Raw genomic sequence first — 12,244 nt, 5'->3', positions numbered from 1 at the left:
TTGTCCGGAGAAGACAAGGTGAGCGCTACCATCAGTCCTGTGTCATGCCAACAGTAAAGCATCCTGAGAACATTCATGTGTGGAGTTGCTTCTCAGCCAAGGGAGTGGACTCACTCACAATTTTGCCTAAGAACACAGCCATGAATAAAGAATGGTACCAACACATCCTCCGAGAGCAACTTCTCCCACCATCCTGGAACAGTTTGGTGATGAACAATGCCTTTTCCAGCATGATGGAGCACCTTGCCATAAGGCAAAAGTGATAACTAAGTGGCTCGGGGAACAAAACATTGATATTTTGGGTCCATGGTCAGGAAACTCCCCATACCTTAATTCTATTGAGAACTTGTGGTCAATCCTCAAGAGGTAGGTGGACAAACAAAATCCCACAAATTCTGACAAACTCCAAGTATTGATTATGCAAAAATGGGCTGCCATCAGTCAGGATGTGGCCCAGAAGTTAATTGACAGCATGCCAGGGCAGATTGCAGAGGTCTTGAAAAAGAAGGGTCAACACTGCAAATATTTTTTCTGCATCAACTTCATGTAATCGTCAACAAAAGCCTTTAACACTTCTGAAATGCTTGTGATAATACTTCAAATCAAAGTTTATTTATCACGTGCGCCAAATACAACAGGTGTAGTAGACCTTACAGTGAAATGCATACTTACAGGCTCTAACCAATAGTGCAAAAAAAGGTATTATGTGAACAATAATTAAGAACAGTAATTAAGAAATCAAACAACAGTAAAAAGACAGGTTATATACAGTAGAGAGGCTATAACAGTAGCAAGGCTATAACAGTAGCTATAACAGTAGCGAGGCTATAACAGTAGTCAGGATTTGGCCAGGGTTGCGGTTTTTGGTCATAACAGTAGAGAGGCTATAACAGTGTATTTAAAGTTTTACTCAGGCTATAACAGTAGCGAGGCTATAACAGTAGAGAGGCTATAACAGTAGAGAGGCTATAACAGTAGCTTTTGAGGCTATAACAGTGAAGCGAGGCTATAACAGTCTAGAGAGGCTATAACAGTAGTTTCTCACTCCGGGGGAGGCTATAACAGTATAAGCGAGGCTATAACAGTAGAGAGGCTATAACAGTAGCGAGGCTATAGTACAGTAGCGAGGCTATAACAGTAGCGAGGCTATAACAGTAGGAGGCTATAACAGTAGCGAGGCTATAACAGTAGCGAGGCTATAACAGTAGAGAGGCTATAACAGTAGCGAGGCTATAACAGTAGCGAGGCTATAACAGTAGCTGAGGCAACACTGCAGAAATAACAGTAGGAGGCTATAACAACAAGCGCCAGCTGGCTATAACAGTAGGAGGCTAATAACAATAAGATTCGAGGCTATAACAGTAGGAGGCTATAACAGTAGCGAGGCCTCTTCTATAACAGTAGCTGCACAGACCATACAAACGCTATAACAGTAGGAGGCTATAACAGTAGTCTCCGGTAGACTATAACAGTAGGAGGCTATAACAGTAGAGAGGCTATAACAGACAACAGAGAGGCTATAACAGTAGCGGGGTGGTGGCAGGCTATAACAGTAGCTGTCACAGGCTTTATAACAGTCCAGCGGAGAGAGGCTATTGTCAGGATTTGGCCAGGGTTGTTCCTTTGGTTTTTGGTCACTAGATGCCCCCATTGTGCCTAACCTTTGACCTTTTGTTTTCCCTTGATCCCCATTATTATTTGCACCTGTGCCTCGTTTCTCCCTGATTGTATTTAAACCCTTTGTTTTACTCAGTTCTTTACTCTGCATCCTTTCACTCCCTCCTCTCTACATTTTCCTCCTCTGTCTCTGCTCTAAAGCCACTTTCTCCCACGCTAAATTCCAAGCTTCTGCCTCTAACCCTAGGAAGCTCTTTGCCACCTTCTCCTCCCTCCTGAATCCTCCGGTTTGTACCTCTTTCTCCCTCTCTCTCCAGATGAAATCTCGTAGCACCCAGCCCTAGTACTCTGTGAACTCTTGTTGATCCCGGTGGACTCTCTTGTGGAATTCTGTTTTCTTGGTTCTGTTTATTTATTTTTGAGTATCTTTTGAGGCTTTTTATGCTATACCTACCACCTTGTGGATTGACCATCAGATTTTGTCTTGGAGGATTACCTTTGTTCTTGTGGAATTCCTTTTGAGGTTGTGGAGTTACATGTTTTCCTGAAGAACTTCACTTTTTACTTCATTAAATACACTGTCTCAAGTACTGCTGTGTCTGCCTCATCTTCTGGGTTCTGCCAACTATTCGTGGCTCAGTTGGTTAAGTGACTGTTTCTCACCCCGGAGACCCGGGTTCATGTACAAATCCGGGTCCTGACAGCTATAACAGTAGCTGGATTACTGAGGCTATAACAGTAGCGAGGCTATAACAGTAGCGAGGCTATAACAGTAGACCATGGTGAGGCTATATGCAGTAGCTGAGGCTATAACAGTAGCGTTCATCCAGGCTATATACAGTAGCGAGGCTATAACAGTAGCGATAACAGTAGCGAGGCTATAACAGTAGCGAGGCTATAAAAGTTTTAGCTATTGAGGCTATAAAGTAGCGATTTGGCTATAAAGCGTCTGCTAAATGACTTAAATGTAAATGTAAATGTAAGTAGCAAGGCTATAAAAGTAGCGAGGCTATAACAGTAGCGAGGCTATAACAGTAGGAGGCTATAACAGTAGCGAGGCTATAACAGTAGCGAGGCTATAACAGTAGGAGGCTATAACAGTAGGAGGCTATAACACTAGCGAGGCTATAACAGTAGCGAGGCTATAAAAGTAGAGAGGCTACATACAGACACCGGTTAGTCCGGCTGATTGAGGTAGTATGTACATGTAGATATGGTTAAAGTGACTATGCATATATGATGAACAGAGAGTAGCAGAAGTGTAAAAGAGGGGTTGGCAGGTGGTGGGACACAATGCAGATAGCCTGGTTAGCCAATGTGCAGGAGCACTGGTTGGTCGGTCCAATTCAGTATTCCATTGTAACATCTGACAAAAATATCTAAAGACACTGAGCAGCAAACTTTGTGGAAATTAATATTTGTGTCATTCTCAAAACTTTTGGCCATTGATGTGTCCCAGAGCCTTACAGTATATAGATGTGTCCCAGAGCCTTACAGTATATAGATGTGTCCCAGAGCCATACAGTATATAGATGTGTCCCAGAGCCATACAGTATATAGATGTGTCCCAGAGCCATATAAAGGTATGTATCTGTTATACTGGTTAGGCAGCTTTAGTTGTAGAGCACAGCATCGTCGTATCTTTGAGTCTAGCACTAAACCACCATTTCTAATTTAGCTTGGTCTTGATCAGGAGTGTGTAAAATACAGATTAAATGTGGCCTGTAGGACAGATCAGATTAAGTGTGGCCTGTAGGACTGATCAGATTAAATGTGGCCGGTAGGACAGATCAGATTAAATGTGGCCTGTAGTACGGATCAGATTAAATGTGGCCTGTAGGACAGATCATATTAAATGTGGCCTCTCTCCTAATCTCTCTCTCTAATCTCTCTGTCTCTGTCTCTCTCTGTCTCTCTCTCTCTCTCTCTCTCTCTCTCTCTCTCCCTCTCTAATCTCTCTTTCTCTCTCTAATCTCTCTTTCTCTCTCTAATCTATCTCTCTCTCTCTAATCTCTCTCTAATCTCTCTCCTAATCTCTCTCTCTAATCTCTCTCTAATCTCTCTCCTAATCTCTCTCTCTCTCTAATCTTTCTCTCCTAATCTCTCTCTCTAATCTCTCTCTCTCTCTAATCTCTCTCTCCTAATCTCTCTCTCTCTAATCTCTCTCTCCTAATCTCTCTCTCCCCCCTCTCTCTCTCTCTATCCCCCCCTCTCTCTCTTCCTCCTTCTAATCCCTCCCCCTCTCAATTCAATTCAATTCAATTCAAGGGGCTTTATTGGTATCGGAAACATATGTTAACATTGCCAAAGCAAGTGAGGTAGATAATATACAAAAGTGAAATAAACAATAAAAATGAGCAGTAAACATTACACTCACCGAAGTTCCAAAAGAATAAAAACATGTAATATTATATGTATATATACAGTGTTGTAACGATGTACAAATGGTTAAAGTACAAAAGGGAAAACAAATAAGCATAAATATGGGTTGTATTTACAATGGTGTTTGTTCTTCACTGGTTCACCTTTTCTTGTGGCAACAGGTCACAAATCTTGCTGCTGTGATGCACACTGTGGTATTTCACCCAGTAGATATGGGAGTTTATCAAAATTGGGTTTGTTTTCAAATTCTTTGTGGATCTGTGTAATCTGAGGGAAATATCTCTAAAACAGTCATACATTTGACAGGAGGTTAGGAAGTGCAGCTCAGTTTCCACCTCAATTTGTGGGCAGTGTGCACATAGCCTGTCTTCTCTTGAGAGCCAGTGCTGCCTACAGCGGCCTTTCTCAATAGCAAGGTTATGCTCACTGAGTTTGTGTATAGTGAATTAAGAACAAATTCTTATTTTCAATGACAGCCTAGGAACAGTGGGTTAACTGCCTGTTCAGGAGCAGAATGGAAGATTTGTACCTCGTCAGCTCAGGGGTTTGAACGTGCAACCTTCCGGTTACTAGTCCAATGCTCTAACCACTAGGCTACCCTGCTGACCCCACCCCTCTGGCAGAACCATGAAGTCCCTCCCCCTCCCACAAGCTCTCTTCTGAGGAAACAAAACTGACCTGAGTCTCTGTCTCATCTGTCTGTGTGAGAGTGAACAACCATCCAAATGGCTCAACAAGGAGTTCTGCTGGACCAGGACCAGTTCTGTTGTTCTGTCTGTCTGGAGCTACTGACGGAGCCGGTCACTACTGCCTGTGGACACAGTTACTGTAGAATCTGTATTGAGGACTGCTGGGATAACAATGTTCTGAGAGGGGTCTATAGCTGTCCTCAGTGCAGAGAGACCTTCACTCCAAGGCCCACTCTAAGGAAAAATAACATGTTGGCTGAGGTGGTGGAGGAACTGAAGAAGACAGGACTCCAGGCTGCTCCCTCTCCTGCTCTGTGCTATGCTGGACCTGGAGATGTGGCGTGTGATGTCTGCACTGGGACCAGAAAACAGAAAGCCCTCATGTCCTGTCTGGCGTGTCTGGCTTCTTACTGTGAGAATCACCTCCAACCTCACTATGAATCTCCTACTTTCATGAAGCACAAGCTGGTCAACGCCACCGCACAACTACAGGAGACGATCTGCTCTCATCATGACAAACTGCTGGAGGTTTTCTGTCGTACCGATCAGCAGTGTATCTGTTATCAGTGTGTGATGGATGAACATAAAGGCCATGATACAGTGTCAGCTTCAGCAGAGAGGACTGAGAAACAGGTAAGACCAGAACAACTTGTTGGTGACTGTCTGATAAACAAATAATTAAAGATACAGTAGGAACTATGGCTGATTGAATATGAAATCATTCAAATGAAATTGATCCACGGAAGAACAAATATGGACACAACCTTGAGTATATTCCCATGTTAACCCAGACTCTCCAAATGTATCACCATTTTCTAAAGTCAAACACTATTATCATTCTGAATGGCCTTTAATGAGTCAAGTTCAGTATCAACTCCTTGATACATTTACACCGACTGTTAAAACTATAATAATTCAAATAGCAGGAAATCAATATCACAATGTAAAGGGACCATCAAGATTGTAGACTTTCCTCTCTATGGGTCCTATGTCACATGACTATACTATTGATCTGCTGAGCAAATACAACTTGATAGTGTTGTGGAAAGTCAGTACTGAGAGAGACTCGGTCATTTCTTCAAACTACCATCTTTATTTAATATCGATGAATTATTGTCTTGACTGTCGGACCGAGTGCTTGAATCATTCAGAGAATACCGGGTCTTTATATACCAAACCTAAAACTGCATCAACCATGGCTGCCCCCCATGCAGATTGGGCACTATAACCCACACTGTGTTCATACTGATGTTTATCTGCATGGGGGGGGGTTCTACTCCTTCAGGATAAGTTTCCCAGATGAAAGGATTCTATTGTTTCAGGTTCTCTCTATCTCGAGTCATTCACACAATCTTATCTATAGAATACAGGCTCGGTCAGACCGGAGACATTTGTCTCACATGCATTTTATCACCAAGACATTAATCAATTGTCAGCTTCAAGCGATCTCTATTAAAACCCATGTCCTCTACACCCAGACTATATCTAGTAAAACTTAGACTAGCTTCAGGAAGATAGAGTGGACACAATTAAACTCAGCCTTAGCTTAGATAATTATATAATTGTTTACTATTAATATCAAATACATCAGATAAGTATGTAAGTTTTCTATCACAATTCCTCTCTATGGGCCCTGTCACATTACTATACTATTGATCTACTGGACAAATAAAGCTTGATAGCTCATTGAAGAGTGATTCTCCACAGAGGCAGCTGGGGATGAGTCAGCAGAAGGTCCAGCAGAGATTCCATGAGAGAGAGAAGGAGCTGAAGGAGCTCCAACAGGCTGTGGAGTCTTTCAAGGTGAGTATTGTTGACCAGAGGAGACACACCAGTTCACTTCTCTCCTCCAGTCAGAGTGATGCCACTGACCCCACTGTTGGGAACAGGCTGTCTGGACCCCTTTCAGACAATAGACTGCTTAATGTAACTGACAGGATATGAACCCAGGTCTACTGCGGGAGAGACCAACATCTTGACCGTTACACCAAGAGGACAGTCCCCATTGGGCCGACATTGATTTTGAAGTCGCAAGCAACCTCATCACATTACCATGACTGACTTGTGTCCCCTATACATTAACATGGAGCTCTCTCTCTCTCTCTCTCTCTCTCTCTCTCTCTCTCTCTCTCTCTCTCTCTCTCTCTCTCTCTCTCTCTCTCTCTCTCTCTCTCTCTCTCTCTCTCTCTCTCTCTCTCTTTCAAATGGGTTATATTGGCATGGGAAACAGATGTTTACATTGGTCAGGATATGTTTCTTGCTTTGGTCTTGGGAACAGGACACTATTGAAATGAATGATTTCTGGGGTAGTGTTAAGTGTGGAGGTGGAGCAATTGAAGTTGAAGACTCCTGGTGTTTGTGATGACCACCGTTTGGTACGACGCAGACCCGGTGGTGAGCGTGGTGAAACAGTGGAGTCACTGTCAGTCCTTTTGAGTTTTGAGTCTTTACCTGACATGTTAGGATATATCAGTTATCCTGTTAGAGTCTTTGTGTTGAATCCTCTGAGCTGTTTCAGGTGCAACGTTTATGGTCATGTTGTAGCAGTTTGAAGGAGGGAGATTCCAAGATGTGGGAAGTGTGCAGGGGGTCATGGGATAGAGGATTGTGTAGTTTTAGTGGATAAAGTAGTGGGTCAACTGTAGGGGTGTCCATGTTCCTAGGGTTTGGAAGTGTCTGGTGAAAGAGAGGCAGGTTGAGGTGGATGGAGTCAGAGTTGTGCAGAAGGTGTCGTATGCTGAGGCAGTGAAGAAAGTAGAGGAGGATGGGTCAAGGGTGAGGGATCCTGAGAGGATCCCTGCGAGTAGTAGATCTGTGCCAGCACAGGGATAGGCCAACGAGTGATATATGCTTCAGTAAGGTTGGCTTCTTAGCATTCATAGCAATGGTTATCAACTGTACCGCAGAAATGGAACCTAAATCAAAGAATGTAGATGTTGTGGTGGCAGCTGCAGAGAAGTATTTGATCATACGAGATTTGACTTCAGAAGAGTTCCAGGGTGTGTTGAGTGGTTGTGTCCCGTCCTCCCAGGTCGTTGGCATGGTGCAGGAGCAGATAGGGTCAAAGTAGTGGGATGGGGTAGTGGGTTTTTAATGACTGTAGGGTTAGTTGTCATGGTGCAGGAGCAGACAGGGTCAAAGTAGTGGGATGGGGTAGTTGGTTTTTAATTACTGTAGGGTTAGTTGTCATGGTGCAGGAGCAGATAGGGTCAAAGTAGTGGGATGGGGTAGTTGGCTTTTAATGACTGTAGGGTTAGTTGTCATGGTGCAGGAGCAGATAGGGTCAAAGTAGTGGGATGGGGTAGTTAGTTTTTAATGACTGTAGGGTTAGTTGTCATAGTGCAGGAGCAGATAGGGTCAAAGTAGTGGGATGGGGTAGTGGGTTTTTAATGACTGTAGGGTTAGTTGTCATAGTGCAGGAGCAGATAGGGTCAAAGTAGTGGGATGGGGTAGTGGGTTTTTAATGACTGTAGGGTTAGTTGTCATGGTGCAGGAGCAGATAGGGTCAAAGTAGTGGGATGGGGTAGTTGGTTTTTAATGACTGTAGGGTTAGTTGTCATGGTGCAGGAGCAGATAGGGTCAAAGTAGTGGGATGGGGTAGTTGGTTTTTAATGACTGTAGGGTTAGTTGTCATGGTGCAGGAGCAGATAGGGTCAAAGTAGTGGGATGGGGTAGTGGGTTTTTAATGACTGTAGGGTTAGTTGTCATGGTGCAGGAGCAGACAGGGTCAAAGTAGTGGGATGGGGTAGTGGGTTTTTAATGACTGTAGGGTTAGTTGTCATGGTGCAGGAGCAGACAGGGTCAAAGTAGTGGGATGGGGTAGTGGGTTTTTAATGACTGTAGGGTTAGTTGTCATGGTGCAGGAGCAGACAGGGTCAAAGTAGTAGGATGGGGGAGTGGGTTTTAGGGTTAGTTGGAAGAGTGTTTTTTAGTATTGTTCTTTTTTATTCCATTAAATGTTCCTTTTCCCATTTTGTATCACGAAGTAAAGTTGATTGATATTATAGTTTATATTATAGTTTGATATTACAGAGGTAATGCAACATATTTGATTCCAACCGCCGTTAAACTCCAAAGAAGAAGAAACATTATATTATGTCTATGTACAGTGTTGTAATGATTTGTCTCTCTCTCTCTCATTCCATCACAGTTGGTTGTGTGGGTCTCTGAATGGTGTGTTGAAAGGCAATTGTTGATCTCCAAACACAACCTTTTTTATTTATTTATCTTTAACGAGGCAAGTCAGTTAAGAACAAATTCTTATTTTCAATGACGGCCTAGGAACAGTGGGTTAACTGCCTGTTCAGGGGCAGAACGACAGATCTGTACCTTGTTAGCTCGGGGGTTTGGCATTGCATCATCCCCAGCCATTTTGGCAACAAACTATTGACCAGATTTGTAAGGAATCCCAGGAACCCAGTGCATCTTTATGACAAAGATCATAACATGGCGCACTGACAAATAGCACCTGGCTAACCTGGAAGAGGTCAAAAAAAAAAAAATATATATATATTTCACAAGGTAGGCCAGTTGAGAACATGTTCTCCTTTACAACTGCGCCCTGGCCAAGATAAAGCAAAGCAGATTGAGATAAAACTGTTCAGTTTGAGTGTTTCTTCCAGCTCATTCCAGTCTCTAGCTGCAGCAAACTGAAAAGAGGAGCGACCCAGGGATGTGTGTGCTTTGTGGACCTTAACAGAATGTGACTTGCAGAACTTGTGTTGTATGTGGAAGATGAGGTCTGCAAGAGATATATCAGATAGGGGGGTGTGAAGCCAAAGAGTGTTTTATATACATAAGCATCAACCAGTGGATCTTGCGACGGGTATACACAGATGACCAGTTTACAGAGGAGTATAGAGTGCAGTGATGTGTCCTATAAGGAGCTTTGGTGGCAAATCTGATGGCCGACTGGTAAAGAACATCTAGCCGCTCGAGAGCAGCCTGACCTGTCGATCTATAAATGGCATCTCCGTAATCTAGCATGGGTAGGATGGTCATCTGAATCAGGGTTAGTTTGGCAGCTGGGGTGAAAGAGGAGCGATTACGATAGAGGAAGCCTAGTCTAGATTTAACTTTAGCCTGCAGCTTTGATATGTGCTGAGAGAAGGAAAGTGTACCGTCTAGCCATACTCCCAAGTACTTGTATGAGGTGACTACCTCAAGCTCTAAACCCTCAGAGGTAGTAATCACACCTGTGGGGAGAGGGGCATTCTTCTTACCAAGACACATGACCAAGCCACATGACCTTTGTTTTGGAGGTGTTAAGAGAAAGCTTGTTGGACAATAAGAAAGCTTTGAACACAAAATCCGGAGAGGGACCAGCTGAGTATAAGACTGTCATCTGCATATAAATAGATGAAAGAGATTCCTACTGCTTGAGCTATGTTGTTGATGTAAATTGAGAAGAGTGTGTGGCCTAGGACTCAGGGGGCAGAGGATGGGTCTAGCTCTGATACAGGGCAGGCTGCTGGAGGGAGTACCAGGAGGGAAGAGAGTAGGGCGGGCCAAGTGGTGGTGAGGCTAATCCCATTACCATTGACGCCTTAGGGATGAGATTGAGTTTTACAAAATGATCAACAGTGTGGAGATGTTTCAGGAGGTATGGGGGCTCAGGGGGGCTGGAGAGGAGGGGCTGTCTGTACGGCTGGAGAGGAGGGGCTGTCTGTACGGCTGGAGAGGAGGGGCTGTCTGTACGGCTGGAGAGGAGGGGCTGTCTGTACGGCCGGAGAGGAGGGGTTGGATGTATGGTTGGAATGTGGTGCTGGATGGTGTATTGTACTGTGGTGTTGGGTACTGTATAATGTGATTGTGTGGAGGTTGTTGTGGCACACAATATGTTTTTAGGAGGGGTGGGGGTGTTAGTGTAATAAGGATGGCTCATTAAATTAAGACAAGTCAGTCTCTCTCTCAACAGCGCTCTGCAGTGAAGGGCAGTGATAAGATATTTGCTGAGCTGAGGAGCTCTGAGGTGAAGGAGCTGATCAGAGCCCAAGTGAAGTCTCAAGTGAGTCAAGCTGAAGGACTCCTGGAGCAACTGAAGAAGGAGATAGCTGAGCTGAGGAAGAGAAGCACTGAGCTGGAGCAGCTCTCACAAACAGAGGATCACATCACTTTCCTCCAGGTAACTAAACTGCCTTGATTCATGTGATATGAAATGATCTGAATGCTGAAACTATTCATCTCAATCATTTGCTTCTGTTCTCTCTCTCTCTCTCTCTCTCTCTCTCTCTCTCTCTCTCTCTCTCTCTCTCTCTCTCTCTCTCTCTCTCTCTCTCTCTCTCTCTCTCTCTCTCTCTCTCTCTCTCTCTCTCTCTCTCTCTCTCTCTCTCTCTCTCTCTCTCTCTCTCTCTCTCTCTCTCTCTCTCTCTCTCTCTCTCTCTCTCTCTCTCTCTCTCTCTCTCTCTCTCCAGAGTTTTCAGTCTCTCTCCAGTATCAGTGTATCTTCAGACTTACCCAGCATCGTTGTCGGTCCTCTTCAGTACTTTGGAGATGTGAGTCAGACTGTGTCTGAACTGAGAGAGAAACTAGAAGACTTCCTTAAAGGAGAATGGACCAAGATCTCCAAAACAGGTGTGTTAAAAATAATAAGAACATCAACTTTAGACCATTGAAAGTTCCCTACTAGTCATATACATGTGGAATATGGTATGATGATAACATTCCCTCACTCTGTCAATGTGTTTGTGTGTCTGTAGTGAATATAGTGGATGTTGTACTGCCTCCAGAGCCCAAGACCAGAGAACAGTTGTTACAATGTGAGTCTCTTTATTGTGAAGTAACTAACAGTCTCTTTTCACTGACACTCCTAACAATCTCTATAAAAATATATAGCAATAATAGATCTAATCAAAGACTGGGTATCAATCTGACTTCTCATATTTCTCTGATTTGATCTCTTCTGTGCTCTAATCAAAGACAGGGTAGATACAGTATCTGACTAAAATGATTGTTCTAACTCCCGTCATTGGTCTTGGTATTTGCTCTGCTCTTCTCGCAGATTCCTGTCAGCTCACACTGGACCCAAACACAGCAGGCACACGTCTCTCTCTGTCTGAAGGGAACAGAAAGGTGTCCCAAACACGCCAAGACCAACCATATCCTGGTCATCCAGACAGATTCACAAACAACTACCAGGTTCTGTGTAGAGAGGGTCTGTCTGGACGCTGTTACTGGGAGGTGGAGTGGAGTGGGGTGTATGTTATTACAACAGTCTCATATAAAGACATCAGCATAACAGAGAGAGGTAATGCATTTGGATACAATGACAAGTCCTGGAGTTTACAGTGCTCTAGTGATGGTTATTATTTCAGACACAATAATGTTGAGACTAAAGCATCAGGCCCTCAGTCCTCCAGAGTAGGAGTGTACCTGGATCACAAGGCAGGTACTCTGTCCTTCTACAGTGTCTCTGACACAATGACCCTCCTCTACAGAGTCCAGACCACATTCACTCAGCCCCTCTATCCTGGGTTTTGGCTCTCTGGTACTGCTGAGCTGGTTAAACTGTAGTAGGGTCCACATAGATACTAGTCATGCTGGTGTAGTCTATAGCT

The 12,244-nt window shown here is 43.9% G+C and overlaps 1 protein-coding gene and 1 pseudogene across 1 annotated transcript in view; one reads left to right on the top strand and one right to left on the bottom strand.

Annotated features, from left to right (window-relative positions):
• Positions 1-4,724: 4,724 nt before the first annotated feature.
• The window catches only part of LOC124037532, a 116,719-nt pseudogene continuing 109,199 nt past the window's right edge, over positions 4,725-12,244 (top strand).
• LOC124037530 (E3 ubiquitin/ISG15 ligase TRIM25-like) overlaps positions 11,440-12,244 on the bottom strand; it is a 48,690-nt gene continuing 47,885 nt past the window's right edge. Inside the window, exon 4 of the mRNA XM_046352325.1 lies at positions 11,440-11,742. Within this exon, the coding sequence (XP_046208281.1) occupies positions 11,701-11,742 (42 nt within the window). The 3' untranslated portion in view covers positions 11,440-11,700. The remainder of the gene's footprint in view (positions 11,743-12,244) is intronic.

Source organism: Oncorhynchus gorbuscha, linkage group LG06 (assembly GCF_021184085.1).
Source record: "Oncorhynchus gorbuscha isolate QuinsamMale2020 ecotype Even-year linkage group LG06, OgorEven_v1.0, whole genome shotgun sequence".
Lineage (NCBI taxonomy): Eukaryota > Metazoa > Chordata > Actinopteri > Salmoniformes > Salmonidae > Oncorhynchus > Oncorhynchus gorbuscha.
This window is presented reverse-complemented; position numbering and strand designations above follow the sequence as displayed.